This window comes from Takifugu flavidus, chromosome 1 (assembly GCF_003711565.1).
Source record: "Takifugu flavidus isolate HTHZ2018 chromosome 1, ASM371156v2, whole genome shotgun sequence".
Lineage (NCBI taxonomy): Eukaryota > Metazoa > Chordata > Actinopteri > Tetraodontiformes > Tetraodontidae > Takifugu > Takifugu flavidus.
The window spans coordinates 11,527,673-11,546,256 of NC_079520.1; the positions used below are offsets into that span (position 1 = coordinate 11,527,673).

General features: G+C 42.6%; 1 protein-coding gene across 2 annotated transcripts; it reads left to right on the forward strand.

Moving 5' to 3' along the window:
* The first annotated feature begins 1,889 nt into the window (after window positions 1-1,889).
* On the forward strand, window positions 1,890-15,934 carry cckbrb (cholecystokinin B receptor b). 2 transcript variants are annotated; one of them, XM_057043633.1, is made up of 6 exons: window positions 1,894-2,366; window positions 8,586-8,837; window positions 10,147-10,408; window positions 10,783-10,910; window positions 11,812-15,102; window positions 15,133-15,934. In XM_057043633.1, exons 1-5 carry the CDS (start codon window positions 2,201-2,203, stop codon window positions 12,339-12,341), a joined length of 1,338 nt encoding a protein of 445 aa, XP_056899613.1. In that variant the 5' UTR covers window positions 1,894-2,200; the 3' UTR covers window positions 12,342-15,102; window positions 15,133-15,934. The 2 variants fall into 2 exon arrangements, with proteins under 2 accessions (XP_056899623.1, XP_056899613.1); XM_057043643.1 differs by lacking the exon at window positions 8,586-8,837 and having other exon boundaries at window positions 1,890-2,366.
* The last annotated feature ends 2,650 nt before the right edge of the window (window positions 15,935-18,584 follow it).

The following is an 18,584-nucleotide window of genomic DNA, read 5'->3' on the forward strand; positions in this document are numbered from 1 at the left end:
ATCCAATTTAACACATAGAAAATGAAACCCGGTGGTTTTTTCCTGGAAAGACAGTTCCAGTTTTTTGGATGATCCAAATTTTAAAAGGTCTCACACCTTAAAGCCAGAGGAGAGGAACGTTGAAATGTCCTAAATGTCAACCAGTCAGCTGGTCACCTGGAGTCACCGTCAATACTGAATTTGAATTGATAACTTTAACAATAATAAATGAATTTAAATATGATTCTGCCTGCAGCTGCTCTTAATCTACCTCTATGAGAGACTATTTCCAGCCCCCCTTTGCCTGTTGCTTTCCTGCTCAACATTCCATTTCTTGGAATAAACAATCATTCGCTTGATGGACTGAAAGAATCTTTTCCTGTGTCATGATCCTCTCCTGTTCTTCACACTATGATATCTTACAGTCTATGACCTCTACAATCATGTGAACTGATTCATGGCCGTCCCCATCCTCTACTACACCCTGAAGAGCCAGTCTTCCCTCACTATGTTTACCGCCAACAGAAAAAGAGGAAAAAGAAGAACGGACCTTCACCCCTTAAACAGAACCTCTGCTGCGGATCAACAGTAAAGCAGCGAAGGTGCAGCGTCACAAGATGGAGATGTGTGCGGTGAAGTGCGACCCCAGGAGTTCTCTCACCCTGCCTTCACCTGCAGCGGAGTGTCCCTAATCAGCACATCATGCCAGGTTGTGATTATCACACTCAAACGGGACGAGTTTCTCTCTTCAGCTTGATTGGGATCCTCACGTGTTGTGATTGTCTGACCCGGCCGGCCTCACACAGCTAATGAGGCCTGGATAATGATTACAGACAGGCTGAGCAAAATAGTGCCCCCCTCCCCCAAACTCCTCACCCCCCTCCTAAATTTAGTTTTCTCAGGAATCACTTGAGCATTCAAAGGCCAAGCAGATGCCCTCTGCGCCCCCTCCCCCAGCAACAGGGCAGCTCCAAGGCGGTGGCATTTCAGCCTCCTCCTGTGCAACAAAACTCCCATTGCTGAATAATCTCATCTGTCATTTTAACGTGTGAAAAGAGCAATAATAAAGTTTTATACATTTTTACCTGTAACAGAAATAAACATGCCTCTACCATTTTTTAACTGAGCTGAATGAACTATTCAAACACAACAAAGAATTTGAGATGTTTTCAATTTTAAATTTACAGTTGGCTAAAAACACCTTTGCATGAGGCGTGATCCGGAGGGTTTCCTTCTATACAGGTGGGGTGCGTCTGAAGTCTTTCACAGGTTTACCTGCGGATTTGCATTTGATTCAAATGGTTGTAACCGTGTGAGGTTTAACGAGCTCGAACCTTTACGGCCACCAGTCGAAAGATCCGTGCTCATCATTATATGCTTTGGCTTCTTATTTCAATATGCTCAAAGACCACACGGGGGCGCATGTGCACAGGGATCAGCTCTAGATTTCACTGGCAGCTGGATGAGACCGAGCCAAACATCCTTATGAACGCGGCTCTTATCACAGGTCACCTCCATTGACAAGAACCCCCTAACGTTTGTAAAGACACTTGGTTAAAAATTGCCCAGTGACCCCATTGTGCTTGAAATGTAATTTAGGCAAGTGAACGCGGCGTGTTTGCACACAACTGTCGAAGTGACGGTAAAGTCTTTGCATCGTCAGTCAAAACCGCCCCAGTAACTATGAATCACGTTAAAGAAGTAAAGAAGTGCCGCTGCTCATTCAAGTGATTCCGCCTCAGGTTTGTGCTTGTATTCTTCATCTGATCATAAGCTTGGAGAGTCGGATGGAATTCTGGCATTTAGTGGTTTAAGTCCATCAAAGAAAACACGACTCTCTCTCTCTCTCTCTCTCTCTCTCCTCTCTCTCTCTCTCTCTCTCTCTGTCTCTCTCTCTCTCTCTCTCTCTGTCTCCCCCAACCCCCCACACACACCTTATGACATTATTCCCGCACTCGCTCCAAGCGCAGCTCCTCCGCCGCTGCGCGCAGAAGAAGCAAAGGCGGACTAAGACGCGTCCTGTGCAGAAAATCCCCGAGGAAAAAGAGTTAAAGCATAGATTATTGTTTGCAGGAATGTGTTGATTTGCTTGAGAACCATGGATGCAGACAGAAGTTTTTCCATCTCAGAGGATCAGACAAAAATGGAGGGAATGCCCGAGGCAAACTTTTGTTAACCAGAATCTAGATTAGACTTTTTGCATTTTATTATATTTTTTAAAATGGACCTTTGTGTGAGAAATGAAACATCCGTGTCTGCAGAATGTGTCGGGGCGCAAACTGACGCGCTCCAGATCGGATTGGGTAATGGAAGCCTGGGGACGTCAAACATCAGCCACGGCGGTAACGTCTCCACAGCCCTCACACCCCAGCGCACGAGGGAGAAAGGTGAGTGGACACGGGTGCGATTAGAACCCACCGCAACGTGACAAATCAATCCAAAAACACACATCTTTGTGTTCGATGTAAAAGTCGAGAAAAGGCAAAACCAGTCACCGGAGAGGAGTCGCTCGTGCACTGAGATGACTGTTGGTGTTTGTGGCTTTTCCCTCCTCACTGAATCAGGCATCAGGGGGAAAGTGTGTCACGCCAGGATTCAAATCCTGAGCATTGCATGACCTCGGTTTCCTGCTGTCAGCCTGTTTAATACCAGTTTCTATTTTTGAACATTTCAGAGTCTGTTATCAAAAATACTTATGTCTCACTGTGAAATCCTCCCAGGCAACTTTGAGATTTTGGGCTATAGCTGAAGCTAAAACGAAGGAAGGAGTGAAGAGAAATCTCAGCTTTCTCTCAGCATCCACCTGATTTTTTTTGTTTTAATCAATCACCATCTCCATCCTTCAGTGGCCGTTTGAATGTCGGTGTGGCGGTGACTGCTGAGACCGATGCTGTTCACCGTTAAAGCCTCTCAAAAAGAGAAATAGATTCTAGAATCAAATCTGTGGAGACAAATCTGGACCCAGAGTAAATGCTGCCGAGCACAGACCGCACACAACACAGTCGCCGCTCTCTCTGGGACCCGTTCTCTGGGGTCTGTGTGAGATTTAGCAGCATCTAAAGGTGAGAATAAAGACAGCAAGATTTCAACCCTGTCCTCGGTCTCTTGTCCTCCAGATGAGCATCACTATAAATGGGAGCTTCTATAAAACACAGTGCAATAACATCTGTCCCTGATGCGCTAACGTCATTAAACACTATAAAAACAGGTCCACACATTTTGCTTTTATTTATGTAATATGATGCTATTCAAAATGGTTCCAGCTTTAGGTTGGTTTATCTTAGTAAATTAACCTGATCAGTCGAAATGAGTGAGCCAACATAGAAACAGCAGCGCAACACCACGTGTTTGTCTGAAGTGTAAAACACCACACCGCTGAGACTCCTCGCCAGGTCACGGGATGGACAGACACAAAGGAAAACAGTGTTTTAGATGCTCAGACTGTTGTTTGTGGTCCGAAAGACACCAACACTTGATGGTGATGGTGTCTTCTTGAGTGAGCAGCTGAAATGCTAAACCAGCCAGCAGGGAGGCCGGTATGCTGGGGTGCTTCCTGATGTGTGGTTGACACCCATAATATGGATCATGACAGTTACCTGCAGTCAGGGTCTTTTACAATGAAAACCATAAATAAATAACGTGTCCATTACAGATTTTGGTTCTAGGATTTTTCCTTTTTAGGGAGTCCATCCTCCCTCAGATTTTATTGTACCTCTTAAAGGGAAGTGGAAAGCTCTTCTTGGACAGATACCCACAGTGCTGTTACAATCTATATATAACCCTAATCCTAATGCTTGATTGTAAAATATAAATGCTTAATGTGTTTCCGTAAGAAGTAGCTGTGCAATGTGGTGAACTTGAATTCCAATCAACACTGCCCCCTACTGGTAGACACTTGAGAAACATTCATAAAAAATGCATAGATACAAAAGCTTATAGTAGACAGCAACAGTTTCTTTTAGAACTGCATAAGTTGCTAAATGACAGTGGAATAAACAAACTTTATGCTGTAGACGCGACCAGATTTTTCCAAACTCTTTCACATTTTTTCCCCCAAATTGAAATGAAACGGTTACTTTCAAGAGTTCTCATGATCTAAACAACAGAACCTCCTGAGCGCAAGTCATAACTTATAATTCTTAAGTCTGATTGGAACAATTTTGAGGGTCTGAACTGTTGATTAGACACAACATGACATCGTCAGATGGGACTGAGCTGCCGCACAAAAACGTTATTCACTCCTATTGTATGGAGGCACTTTGAGTTTGATCATTCTGCTTTCATGCTTTTCCATTATCGTTCACCCCCGCATCATGTCACTCAAGATTATGATTTGTTTCTAGTTTTTTCATGACTGACTTGTCTCTTTTGAGCATCTCCGCGATATCTTTCTATCTGCTGGGGAACAATGTTACCAGCTGTCACCGTCACCACACACTGTCATCGCAGTAATTCAGTGGATTTGCTCATTGTTCTCATCATTAGGAGCACAGATGACAAATCTGGGGCCTCACGGTTTCATTTCCTATGGCAGGACTTTATTGTTCGAGTGTGTGACATTTATGGGCTGACAGTTACACATGTTTTTGCCATTTTTATTAATCTGATTATACAATATTGGTGGTTAAAAACTACTGACATAATGGCCTGTGTTTGTTTTAACCATTGCACAAACTGCACTGCTCTAGGTGGCCAAAAAGGTTGAAAGTAACTAAACTCTATAAAAGGATTTATAGAAGAAATATAAAGCAGCAAGATAATCAGGGTTAAATAAATACAAAGCAGTGAAACTGGCTCTACGCAAACTGTCTTGAGAAGAATGTTATTGTCAAATAATGCTATATAATCAGAACTGAAAGAAAGAAATAAAGAAAGAAACAAAATTAGCAGAGAAGTGGGAGGAAATGTACTCATTGGAAAACACATACATTATCCAGCTCTTTATACTACTTTTATACTCATTCTAATCATCCCAACTGATTCTCCAACATCCACCTTAAAACCACATCTTAACTCTCAAACACTCCCTTAATGTCGCACAGCCCAGCCAAAATGGCCCCACTTCACAAACCTGGCCCTAGAACAATGAAGATGCGATTTCACACAAATTTGGCTTTGGTAATAAAAGAATCTTTCCTTTTCAGAGCCACAAATGAACTGATGCCTGAATTCATTCACTTAATGAATGTATGAAAGTGGTAGTGATTGAATGACTGGATGAGTGAATGCATGGACGTTCCTTCTTCCTATAGCGGAGCTGATCTCCACCCTCCCTTCTAAAGCTGATTTAACCCTCTTGTATTTCTGTTGCATTGTTGGAGTGCAGGAGGTCTGCAGCTCTTGTGCAGCAACAAAAGTGTTTTTTTCCCACTAACTCCATTTCATCTGCGCTGGGGATGAAGTTGGCTTTGTGAGCAGGCTTACATGTGACATTTACCATGCTGGATTAGCCACTAGCTGTGACATTTACCAATAGCTGTGTCCTACTGGAGCGGGGCTGAATATTTCCCCTGATGGGATTAAAAGGGACACACCGCTTACATGTGAGACGGAGGGGTGAACATATTTCACAGTCAGATAACATCTGCAAGAGCCTCAAATATTTATGGGTGGACTACTACCAGAGGACAAACTCGAGCTCCCACACAGTTGGACAGTCAGTTGCTGGACTCTAGCACAAAAGTTTGCTCAACTGTTCACAGGTCCGGACTTTAGATACTTAAATAAGTATCTCCTCTGGTGTCGGGTTTCCATTTTAGGCCCTCTGTTATCGTCCATCTGCTTCCGTTCCCCTAAATATTATACGGAGATGTGACATTGCTGTTCAGTCTCAATGGGGCTGTTGTCAGTTTTCTTGACCAGTTTTTGTTGTGACGAGGTTCATTTGGAGCTCATTCTTCAGACAGCAGGAATAAAAATAAACGCAGGACAGACCATCAGTCATCTGATTTTTTATCTTTGCTAAAATGATCGACAATCTAGTGATAGCGTTGAGCCTGTATCGTTGTTTCCAAGTATTTCCACTTGATCTCTTGCTTATTTTTGAGGGTGAAAAGAGGAAAAACACCAGCGTTTATGCCAAGTCTTTCTTTGCTTCTGTTGCTCGGACCATTTCTCAAGATTTCCCTGCAGAACCCCAGTTACAGGGCTAAAATCTTTTTTGTGCTGAGACCAAAACCGTGAAGCTTATTGCCAGAGGGATTCAGACAGGCTTTATGTATTCATAAATCTCACTTTCTTATTTTTTTCTTTAATATCCTTTTCTTTCTCTTTGGGCCTGACCTTTATCATCTAGTGTTAATTCTATTTCTGTGTTGTACTTGATTTGTTCTTGAGCACTTTGTAATGTTTTTGTAATATTTTCCTGAAAGGTGCCACATGGTACGAAAATAAGACCTAATAATAACATTATTGGATATAATTTTCCACCCATCCATCCATCCATTCATCCATCCATCCATCCATCCATCCATCCATCCATCCATCCATCCATCCATCCATCCATCCGTCCATCATCCATCCATCCATCATCCATCCATCCATCCATCCATCCATCCATCCATCCATCCATCCATCCATCCATCCAGCCACCCACCCATCCATCCATCCATCCATCCATCCATCCATCCATCCATCCACTCATCCATCCATCCATCCATCCATCCATCCATCCATCCATCCATCCATCCATCCATCCAGTGGGTTTTTGTTCACAGCCATTTAACCCTGATCAAGGCCACATTCACAGTCAACTAATACTAATACTCACCATGTTTCACTCTTGTCAACAGACAGAACCACAGACATGGATGGATGTTGTTATTAATCTTTATAAAAGTCTCCCAGCAATAGTGAATCCTCCTATGGCCGGAGCGCTCCATGCTTGTGGAGGTCTCTTCAGCTGAACAGTCTCCTGACACCTTAACAAACAATGAAAAAGTAGGAGAATAACAGTAGCAGTGATAGACTGAAACTCCTCAGTTATCACGTTCATAAGGCGCGTAAGAGCAGGAACAGTCCACACAGGACCCAACTGTGAGATTTAATGGACTCTTTTCCCTGCATGCCCTGTGCTTGCTCCACTATTAAATCTGCACTTCAATTGTCAGTGGTTCTGAGCATGCGGCTGGTTGAGGGTCAGTGACAAATTGTGATCAGGTAAAAGTCTGTAAAGGTGTTGACTTTAATTCTGTTAATGCATAAAAAGGTCAACTGCAGAATACAAAAGCACAATTGCGTTCCAAATATAGAGAACAAAAACGAGGCTGCTGTATTCAACTAGTCAGCCAACCAGACCGCCATAAATCAGCCATACAAATAAATCTCAGGATTTAAAGCCTCGCTGTGCTTCAAGAGTTAGAAGTAGCACCACGAACACAGCGGAAATCAATTGGCTTCAACTGCAACACCTCCTCAGGCGAGAGACAGGATAATTAAGATGTTACTTCCTCTCTAGAACACTCATGTCTGTAACCTGTCATTGCGCTCATGCAGATGAGCTGCACGTATGTACACACAGGACTCTACTGCTGGCTGCTGCCATATGGGGAACACTTTCCTTGCTTGCTACTGATTTATTGTTGCTTTTTTTCAGATTTCAGATTGCTACAAATAACAAGTGCTAAATATGTTGTGTTAGTGAGAGTAATGAGACAATAACCAGAAGACTCATCATCAGGAATATGCATTCACATCTCCTTCAGATGGGGACATTCTGTTCTGTGGTTAAAACCCCTTTGCAGAAAGTGTAAAAGCTGCAATTTCATCCATTTTAGGACAAAAATACACTTCCCGATTCATGTGTGATGGGTCGTGTTTGGCCTCGCCTGTGTGTGTGTACGTGTGTGTATAATAACAGCCATTTTCCAATGCTTCCTGCTTCTAATGGAAAGAGGAAGGAGAGGAAGTGGATAGTGATTAAAGCAAAGGATGAGATGGAAAAGGGTAAAGATCAAAGGAGATCACCTGAAAGAAGGAACAAGCACTGAAAACTTAATGGAAGGAAGAGAGAGAGACAGATTAGGGGGAGGAAAAAGATGGAATACTGAAGTGTAGCTGAGCTCCAAAACGGATCCCTGGAAACAAAACACGTGGATAAGAAATGTGAGGACACTTCGTCCAAAAGCTGATCTGTTACAGAAGGCAACGCGACAGCGGCCTGATGAAACACATGAATGTTAACGGTTTAAACTGAGCAGAACCGAAAGCTGTGATGAACGAACTAAATAAAGCAGTATTTTAAGTTTAAGTAAACCCCAGTGCTGTCTAAATCAGAACACAAATGGGATAAATAGAATGAACTCTAAACTATAAAGCTAGTATAAGCTACCAACAGTCGCAGTTGTTCAGAGAAGCAAACACATCTACACTTTGCGAGGGGCCAGAAATGTTGAACATCTTGGACCTATTGTTCAGGCGTCAGTCAGGAAGCATCTGATACTTTATTGTTAAATGCTTTTCTTGTTTAGAGGGAGCCACCAGCTGTTATAATGGCCGTCACATCATATTGCACATACATATAGAAGCAAATCAATGAATGAATGAATAGATCGTGCACTCAGCGTGACGCAGTAAAACTCTTTGTTGTGTGCTTGTGTGTGGGACAGATGGGGACCTCACACTGCGGATCCTCCTCTACGCACTCATCTTCCTCGTGAGCGTGATCGGGAACCTGCTCATCATCGTGGTGCTGACGGTCAACAAGCGCATGCGGACCGTGACCAACACCTTCCTGCTGTCGCTGGCTGTCAGCGACCTGATGATGGCCGTGTTCTGCATGCCCTTCACCCTCATCCCCAGCATACTGAAGAACTTCATCTTTGGTGCCGCCATGTGCAAGATCGTGTCCTACTTTATGGGTGAGACAAAGGATGAACTTCAGCAGTGATGAGAGACCAGGGGAAATTGAAACAGTTTTCTCAGATTGAACCCAAATTAGTCTCGGCCGGAGCCTCCTGCAGTGGAAGTGCTGCCTCGTCTGGTAATCAGTCTGATCAACTTTAATGGAGATGGCGAAGAAATTAGAGAAATAGTTGCTGTCATATTAAATGGAATCAAAAATCATCGGTGAAAAATAAATCATCAGATGTCTTCATGGAAGCTATGAAATGTCACCTGTGTCACATTTAGAGCAGCAGTGCTACATCAGTAATAACAGCAACTCCTTCGTCAAACTAGCTGAATTATTAAGAATTGAAAAGCAATTTCTGAAGAGATGAGATTCCAAATGATTATTAAAAAAGTTGTTACCGTTACAGCAAATTTCTGCTGATCTTTTGCCTTTAAGTAATATTTTTAATAGGAAAGTAAGCTTGGCCAGATATCACTGTGATATTACTTTAAGGTTCATATACAACAAAAAAGTGAGAAATAAATCATTTCAGAATCTGCAGAGAAAACATTGCGTGAATCATATGAAAGACATAGGCGATGTGACAAAACAAAGAAAAAAATAAATTCAGTTTTTGATTTGACAAAAAAAGAAATATCCATTTATTGTCTCTGACTGATTAAGGAAGCAGCATGTTGACAGCCTGTGATCAGGCATCATTCTCTGCTGAGCACCAGCATCACTCAGCTGATCCACCGACCCGTTCCCTCGGAGACACCGACAGCATCAAACATTTATGCAGCTTTGGAAAAGATATTGATGTTATAGCTTGATTATAACTTTGTACTTTCACTTAGAAAAAAATGGACCAACTCTGAGAAGTGTAGTGGTGGAGGAAATCTGGCAAGAAAGAGAGAAAGGGAAAATAAAGGAAATAAAAATTTGCATATGTTAATAAAAGCGACCCCAAAGGACAGAGGCCTCTTCTACACTTGCAGACTTCACAGTGTTTCTCAGGCCATGCCCCCCCCCCCCCCCCCCTCCCCCTGCATACACACTCACATAACATAAAGAATAATTTCCGTCTTGCTGTGTCAGGAGAGAGGTGCTAGATCCCATTGGCAGCTGAGACCAATGTTATGTACTCACCAAAGTCCCAGATAATCATCCTCAGCTCCCAGTATCACGTTTTATTAATTTCTAAGCACATCTACACTGAGCACCACAGCTGCTTCTGTTATTAAAGATAATACAGGCTGACAATGTGTTGTTCTGCCACCAGCACAGCTTGGTGAGTAGAATATCATCATACTAAATAATTGTTTTTTTTTCTGCAGGCATATCAGTGAGCATCTCCACATTTAGCTTGGTTGCCATAGCGATTGAGCGCTACAGCGCCATCTGTAACCCCCTGAAATCGAGGGTGTGGCAGACGAGGTCCCATGCCTACAGAGTGATCGCCACGACGTGGGTGCTGGCCTTTCTCATCATGATCCCTTATCCCATCATCAGCCACCTGGACTCTTTTCAGGGTCCTAACAACACCACCGCTCACCAGTGCCGCCACAAGTGGCCCATCGCAACGGCCGAGCAGACCTGGTGGGTGCACAGGTTTCTTTTTTATAAATCAAGAACAAATAAACTCTTCTCTCCCCTCAGTTCTGCCACCGGCTGCCCAAATGAGTGCAAGTGAAGCGTCCGATCAAGTCTTAATATTTCTAATTTGTAAGTGCTGCAATTATACCCAATGGCTTTTTTAAAGGGAGCAAATCAGTGATAAGAAACAGATCAATGAGAGCTGTTGTTTTCCCCAAAAGGTTGTTTTTAGAAGCAACAGATCCTCACAATCACTGTGGCCTAAACGTCCTAATCAGTTAAACAAACGTTCATGGAAGAAGTAAAAGTCTTTTTCCCCCTCAAGAAAAGCATCATTTAACAGTGTGCATGTTGTAAATAACGTGCGTCTCCTTCAGGTACATCCTGCTCCTGCTGGTGCTGTTTGCCATCCCAGGGCTGGTGATGATCGTGGCCTATGGACTGATCTCCAGGGAACTCTACAGAGGCATTCACTTTGAGATGAGCCATAGAAAAGATGCTACTGGTGAGCACGCGTTCCCACACGATTTGATTCAGATATTTGACATTCTTCGGATTCACTCCTGCTGCATTAACGGTGGCATCAGGTGAGTCGGGTGGAAGCAGCGTCGCCTCTTTGTGGATGTGTGATTAGCGGATGGGATTGACCTACAACTGTGGATGTGGAAGCCCCCAACTGTGTGATTTCAGAGCGAGGTTAGGGAGGGAATCGCTGGCATGAATGATGAATTTGTACAAACATGTGATTTAACAATGCAACAGTTGTTCCCTTAGAGCTCTTCTTACTGTACATTGTCTTATAGGAGAAACTGCTGTGTCAGATTTGAAATATTCCCCAACAGTCAGTAGTTTTCGTTCCATTAAGATGCTCTTTATGAGGTTTTAAATGATAGGACATTTCATGTTCTCTTTTTTCTTTTAAATTTTAGTTACTTAAGTTAAATTTTAGTATTTTAAAGACTGACTAGGTGCCTTCTACCCCACCCATATAGGATCCTATATGGTGTAATGCTCTTCATGAGCCACCTGTGGTGTTAGCATCACAGGAGGCTTATGAAGCGATCAAGCTTCATAAGGTCAAACCTACACTAATATGACAGGTATACAGTCCAACAGCATCTATTACCATCTTGCAAATACAAATTCAATGAGCAAAGGAACAAAGCAACAAAAAGCTATGTGAAAGTCTCAGAATTCAATAAATCTCATAATTTCATTGCTAAAATCGGTATTTTAGAGTAACTTAGTGCAGCTAGACAGAGAGAGCAACAGAGCAAAAGAGAGAGAGAATGAGGAGACAGACAGACAGACAGACAGACAGACAGACAGACAGACAGACAGACAGACAGACAGACAGTTGGTCTTTCGCCCCTGTTGACACCCCTGTTTCCTGCTGTTCCACACAGTCGTGAAGAACGGTTTGACCTCCTCTGCATCCAGCGATGATGGAGACGGCTGCTACGTGGCCCAGCGGCCTCGCTCCTTGGAAATGTCCACCATTGCTGGATCCAGCAGGGCGCTCAGGGGCGAACAGCCGCGCAGCAACACATCTGAGGCCAAGCTGGAGGCCAAGAAGCGAGTGATCCGCATGCTGGTGGTCATTGTTGTCCTGTTCTTTCTCTGCTGGATGCCGCTGTACTGTGCCAACACCTGGAGGGCTTTCGATGATATCTCTGCCAAACAAGCGCTCTCTGGTGCACCTATCGCTTTCATCCACTTGCTGTGCTACACCTCTGCCTGTGTCAACCCAGTTATTTACTGTTTCATGAACACGCGCTTCCGCAAAGCTCTACTTGCGACATTCTCTTGCTGCGGCGTGCTTTGTCATCGCCATCAGCGCCGTGGGCTGCAGGACAAAGAAGAGGACGCTCTGGCGACAGGAGCGTCTATATCTAAGTTTAGCTACACAACTGTTAGCACCATGGGAGGCTGCTGAAGTGATCAAGCTTCAAAAGGTCAAATCCAGGCTTTTATGACAGGTGTACAGTACATCAGTATATCAACTTCACTCATGATTGTAAGTCATTTTATGGAGAGGTCTTTAAGGGACTGGATGTAATCGCTAACTATATACTGAATTAGTTTAAAATGTGGGAAAGCTGTCACCAAGAAGGTCTAATATTACCCCTAAAAGGGATGATTACAATACTTTCATGCTTTTAACCAATAGGTGATTATAAAAGGCATAGTAGAATGTACCATAGATGAATGTTGATATTGATGCCTAACTTAGGCAATAATGTGTGCAGAACATTTTTCAAATAGAATGAACTTTTCTGCAGTTCATTGCAACTGATGTCCTGATGATAAAGATGAAGTCTTAAAGATGAAACTGCAGTCCAACATATTGGGGTATTTCCAATCTCAAGCATCTACATGTAAGCAACCTTCCAACAGCTGCCCCAAAGATCCTTAACTTTTGGAAATTACTACCGAAACAAGGTTAAAATAGGTTCTTTATCACTATAAGTGGACAAGTTCCTCTGCAGGAAAAGGGAGCAGCTGTGTATTGATGCCTTTTGTGTCACAAATGTAAAAATGATGAAAGAAAAGGATCTAAATTTGGATGTAAACTCTTACATTTGAGACTCCGAAACTTTTCATTTCCATGCAGGCTGTAAAAAACAGGCAAGAAGGGAATAAATAAAAAATCCCAAAAATCCCTAAATTGGGATTATATATATATTAAAAATTACAGTAAATATTGTAACATGTAATAAACTTAGAATAAATATATGGATTATTAGTTTTAAACTTACCCTACTAATGTATAGTTCATTTAACAAATTGTTTTGCGGAGTGTAGCATTTACCTTCAACAAAAGCACAAAAACAGTTACAGTGGGACCTCTACTTATGAAATCAATTGGTTCCGGAAGTTGTTTCGTAACCTGAAAATTACGTAAGTAGAGACGCGTTTTCCATGTAAATGCCCTAATCCGTTCCAAGCCCCCAAAAATTCGGACATAATTTTTTTTATATCATCAATCAATCATAAAAATGCATCAAAACACGTAACAAATACATGTTACAATTAGATTAACGCACAATAAATGTAGGAATTCAGTGCAAGGCTTCTCCAGGAACAAAATTAACTTTATCACAGGCTAATCTTACATTAGCCGTCATTACTAGCAATGAACGTTAACACTTGTGGTAACACTGCCATCTAATGGACAAACATTCGAACACCCACAATAAAAAAAAGTTAAACGAAGGCAACGCTGGGATACACACAAACTTGTACATATTGACGTCCCTCCTAGCCAATGGGATTACAGGAAAATGCTGGGCGATAGCCAATGGCAGAGCAGCTACAAGCAAGTTTGTGTTCGCTGAACTCCGCGAGCTGCGAGTAGCAGCGGTAGCGTATTTTTTTCCTTTCGTATCCTGAAATTTCTTTCGTAACAAGAGGAAATATTTTCCCGTTGAGACGTTTCGTAACCTGAAAATTCCGCATGTAGAGACGTTCGTAAGTAGAGGTCCCACTGTATAACATTTGTCAAAAAGAAAGTCTTTGCTTTGACAACATGTGTGAGTAAAAGTCGTGTATGTTCGTACCTGTGAGGAGAAGAAAAGGGGTCTGCATAAGTAGTCACAGTGACTGCTCTGTAATATTTAAACTCTGTTCTATATTTTGCTGTTGTGTGTTAATATGTATTTATTATTTGGATGCAGTTGCCTTGTGGACAAAGTGCCTGAGTCTTGATACCGTGTTAGACGCATCAGCTGCTGATTTGCCTCCTACAGGGTGGGGACTGTAATCTCAGGCAGACTGCAATCAAAGCCCCGAAGAAAAACAGAATCAAACTTACATCTTTGATGAGCGGCTAGATTGTCAGGCCCACCAGCCTCAGCGGTTTGCAAAAAGCACTTGAGTAGCAAAAACAAGGTCCGTAGTGAATCTCTGTGTTGTGGTTGGAAACTGTGATGTGAGCGCTGTGATGTGCCGAGCTGGATTTTTATGTGTTCGCCTCCAAGCAGCAGTTGTTTATCAAGCTGAAAACAGGACCTGTGATAAGATCAGGTGACACAGTTGGAACGCTTTGCATAAATCGGTGTTTATTTTCTTTTCTGAACAAGAGCAAACTTTTCAGCTTGGTCTGACATGAGTACATTTTAAAATTTACACCAACCTTTAAAAAAAATGATGAAGAGGATTGAAATTATGACTGCTGGACTTACCTCACATTGTGAAACTGAATTTCACAATAAGGCATGAAACAGCAGCACCTGTAGCTGCCATTTGTCAGTCTAGTGTTAATGTTACCATAGTGAGAGGTCTGAAAGGTGTCCAAGTAAAAAGCAGAACAAACAGGGTTTGGACTCCGATGGCTGATCTGGAATTGAATAAACAAATTCAATAAAACAAACAGAGTTAATCCTCAGTGAACATCCTGAAATGGTGAAATTCAATGATGCCAAATAATAACTAGTTACCAGTTAATTCGGAAGAGCAGACAACAGGAAGAGTGAAATTCCAGATCAGCTGATCTGTCACATGACCCTCTCTCCTGATCATGGCTGGTGTTTAATCCCCTCCCGTGCACCTGCTCACTCCTGAGCGCTCCATGCTGCTACTGCTGCTCTGCCTTCTACGGCCCTGGCCAGTTTGCTGCTGCTAAATCCCACCACCATCGAAGTATCTTCTGTGTGCTCTGTTTCTTCGGTCCTTGCGTGTGTGTGTGTGTGTGGTGTGTGTGTGTGTGTGTGTGTGTGTGTAAGGAGGGGGGGGGGGGGGGTCTGCTATTTATTCATTTTAATGTCTATGCTTATCATGTAATGAATATATTAAAACAGAGTCTGATGTGGCTTCTATGCTGCTAAATTGGTGCCTGCTAATTTTGCAAATAATTTCCCGCAATAAAGTATTTGATTAAATCAAATTGGTCGGACCAAACTACAATTAGAACGTAGCACGGGAGTGTGGGGATGTGGGAGGACGTTCAAGGATGGAAATGGCTGTAAACGTTGGCTGACCCAATGCAAAAAAAAGGGTGTCTGTCAGGCCTTCAAGCGAGCTTCCCTCTGCTCACCTCACTCTAATTGCGTTACGAACTCCAACCCTGCCAGACTGCGCGCACGAGCATATTTCACCGAGCGCACCAAAGCACAGCGCTGTCACTCCCAAAACTAATAGATGCACGGGCTGCCATTGTGAACAGTTTTCTCCGGCTTGCAGCTTTGAGTGCGCACGGTTCCCTTTGTGCTTCAAATAGAAATCATTCAGATGCATGACTGCAGGAGAACCAAGCAAAGTGGTAGAATTCTATCAGCTATAATATGGACAAAGACAAGGCTTCCACACGTTTGATGTTTGTATAAATGTGCTCTTTTACCCTCAGATCAATGTGGGATCAGATCAGAGGGGAGGAAGTGAAAAGAGAGTGTGATTCTTGTTGAATATACAGTTATTCTGCACTCTGAGAACATTTACTATGTATTTAGAAGCCGGCAGGAATATTTATGTTTTGTTATGTGTCCAAAGGCAGCATTAAAGATAAAGACGTTCTTTCCCTCCTTGCAAAAATAGAGTAATAATATCTCCAATGAATATTAATGTTTTGTATACCTTGAAGATAAATTTGCATGTCTCAGTAGCTCTTATATGTGTAAGAAAATGTCGATGAGATGCCATTTGGACTTCCTGCCATTTTCTGTTCTCAAATACCACCGTGGCAACAGGCTCAGTTCTGTAGCACTGCCAACCAGCAGGCGAAATGACAGAGCAAAATAATAATAATGCCTTTTGCTTAAAACCATTTTGTGTGCAGATATTTCTGCAAGAATGTTATTGCTCTGCCTAAGGTGGAAGAAGGCATCTTATTGATTAGGAAGGAGGGTAAACACAGCCGCAACATGACAGACAACAATAACAACAGCATAACAATAAACCCAATAAGAAGGTAGCAGTTTAAAAAAACAAATATAGTCAGGAAACATCAGATAAAACTCCATCATTCAGAATAATGGCCAGTTTTGAAAATAAAAAAATCTCTTTCTCTTTAGAAAATAAAAATCTTTCTGAAAGTAAAAGGGAAGAAAAATCAAAATACCCTTCAAATAATGGCCAAAATAGTTATCATTCAATTCTTGACTGGGCGTACAGCTAAATATACATGGCGAAATTTCCTCTTTTACTAAAATACAAGCATCACGAGACGAACAGAAAGATCAACAGGATATTTGTGCAGCAGAGAAATTTAGAGGAAGCAAAAATATGCCTTTGGCCCAAAAAACGTCAGCGGACGTAAACATTAACGCTTTAAAAGGTTGCCTCGTTATAATCGGGGACTCTCTTCACCTTTACAGCGGTGATCCATCAGGGAAGACAATGAGGTGCCCTTTCCAGCATGACAAGTCTTCAGTCTTATTACGTCCCAGCTGCTGGTTAAACTACACACTTTTCTCCATGCAGCATTTACTGATTGGACTGATTGATTTCCCTCCCCTGCTCCAGCTTCTTATTACCATGCTTGACAGTGGCATCGCTTACCTCAACCATTACACTGTATCTCAGCGCTGCCCCCCCCCCCCCCAGCAGCTCGGGCTGCGGAGTGCCGCCACGAGCCGGGCCCCTTTATCCAAATAAAACCACAACAATTTGTTAGAATAAATGGCTTTACATTCTTTGACACAATTGCTGCTGATAAATGGCGTCGCCTCGCTCTGGGGAAGTTCTGCTGTTGAGTGATAAGGATGGCGTTAACAGGTGCCGCAGAGGGAGTCTCCCAAGCACAGGGGCCCGACGGCCGGGGCAGTACTACCGGGGGTGTGGAATTAAAGCTGGTGTTTGATAAAATGACTGGCCTGCCAGGGAAATGGGGTGAATTCTAATTTTATTTGCAAACAGCACATAAAAAGTAATCCTGCCAACTAAGGTTGTAACCTTTCAAATGTAGAAATGGAAATATCAGCTGTAACCTGCTGGTTCTCAGGAAGTCCATGATCACAAATCATAACAGTCACTTTGAGATAAAATATATCCAATTCATACAGTATATGTTGTTCAGCTTGTCAATGATGAGGATATTCATGCAGGATGTTAATATGCTGCTTATTATAATGTGTAATGTAGAGATTTAGCGGACTCACACATTGAAATTAGCGCTGCTGTGTCCTCTGGAGGTCTGGAGTCGCGGGATTGATGCCAGCTTTGCCTGGATAATCTAGATTTGCTCTTTTAATTAAATGCAAGCTTTAACATCACATTTACTTACTAGATGAGAGTCTAATTTCACAGTGTGATTTCATCATTTAAAAGAAAAAAGACTCACAATAAAAATGCAAACATTGAGTTTGTTGAAAAACCCGAGACACAGATGTGGTACCAGACACACACACACACACACACACACACACACACACACACACACACACACACACACACACACACACACACACACACCACACACACACACACACACACACACACACACACATCACATAATTTCTGAGCAATGTTCATTGATATAGAGCCTAAATTTGAACAGAAGATTTGACACGAAGACAAGGCCACTCTATCTCCTCCATTGTTCACAGTTGCCAGGCCACCGTTGCCTTAATATTCTGCTTGTGCAGTGTTTGGAAATGTGTTTGTATGTGTGTGTGTGTGTGTGTGTGTGTGTGTGTGTGTGCCTGTGTGTGTACGTGTATGTGCCTGTGTGTGTGTGTGTATGTGGATGTGGATGTGTATGTGCCTGTGTGTGTGTGTGTATGTGTATGTGCCTGTGTGTGTGTGTGTGTGTGTGTGTGTGTGTGCATGGCTCATGTGTGTTTGAGGCCCAACAGGAGACGCAGCCTGACATGCTGGTGGCTCCAGGACTGCATCAGAAGTTACAGGGATGCTGTGTCTGTTTTCACTGACAACTTTAAGAAAACAACCTCTGAATAATTCCCTGGATTTTCTCCGCCATCCATGCAGTTATCCTGACAGTCGCAGTACATTCATGCTGCTCTGACACAACAGCCTTGGGTGTTTACTTGTGGTTCAGAATGTGTAGTTTTCCGCTCTGGTTTATGGTCTAAATGAAGGAGGTTCGACAGCTCTACCTCCCCTATTATGACAGTAGAGATGTGTTGCTATTATGATTGTGCTCACAGCCATTATTAATGGCTTCTGACTTGGCAGACAGAAGTTCTGTCAGCAAGGGGAAAACATCTGGATAGCATTCGTGTAT

Excerpts from the sequence above, each read along its gene's own strand:
- cckbrb (XM_057043633.1), top strand. The coding sequence starts at position 2,201 with ATGGACCTTTGTGTGAGAAATGAAACATCCGTGTCTGCAGAATGTGTC. Across the intron at positions 8,838-10,146 it reads GATCGTGTCCTACTTTATGG|GCATATCAGTGAGCATCTCC; the intron begins GTGAGACAAAGG and ends TTTTTTCTGCAG. Across the intron at positions 10,409-10,782 it reads GCAACGGCCGAGCAGACCTG|GTACATCCTGCTCCTGCTGG; the intron begins GTGGGTGCACAG and ends CGTCTCCTTCAG.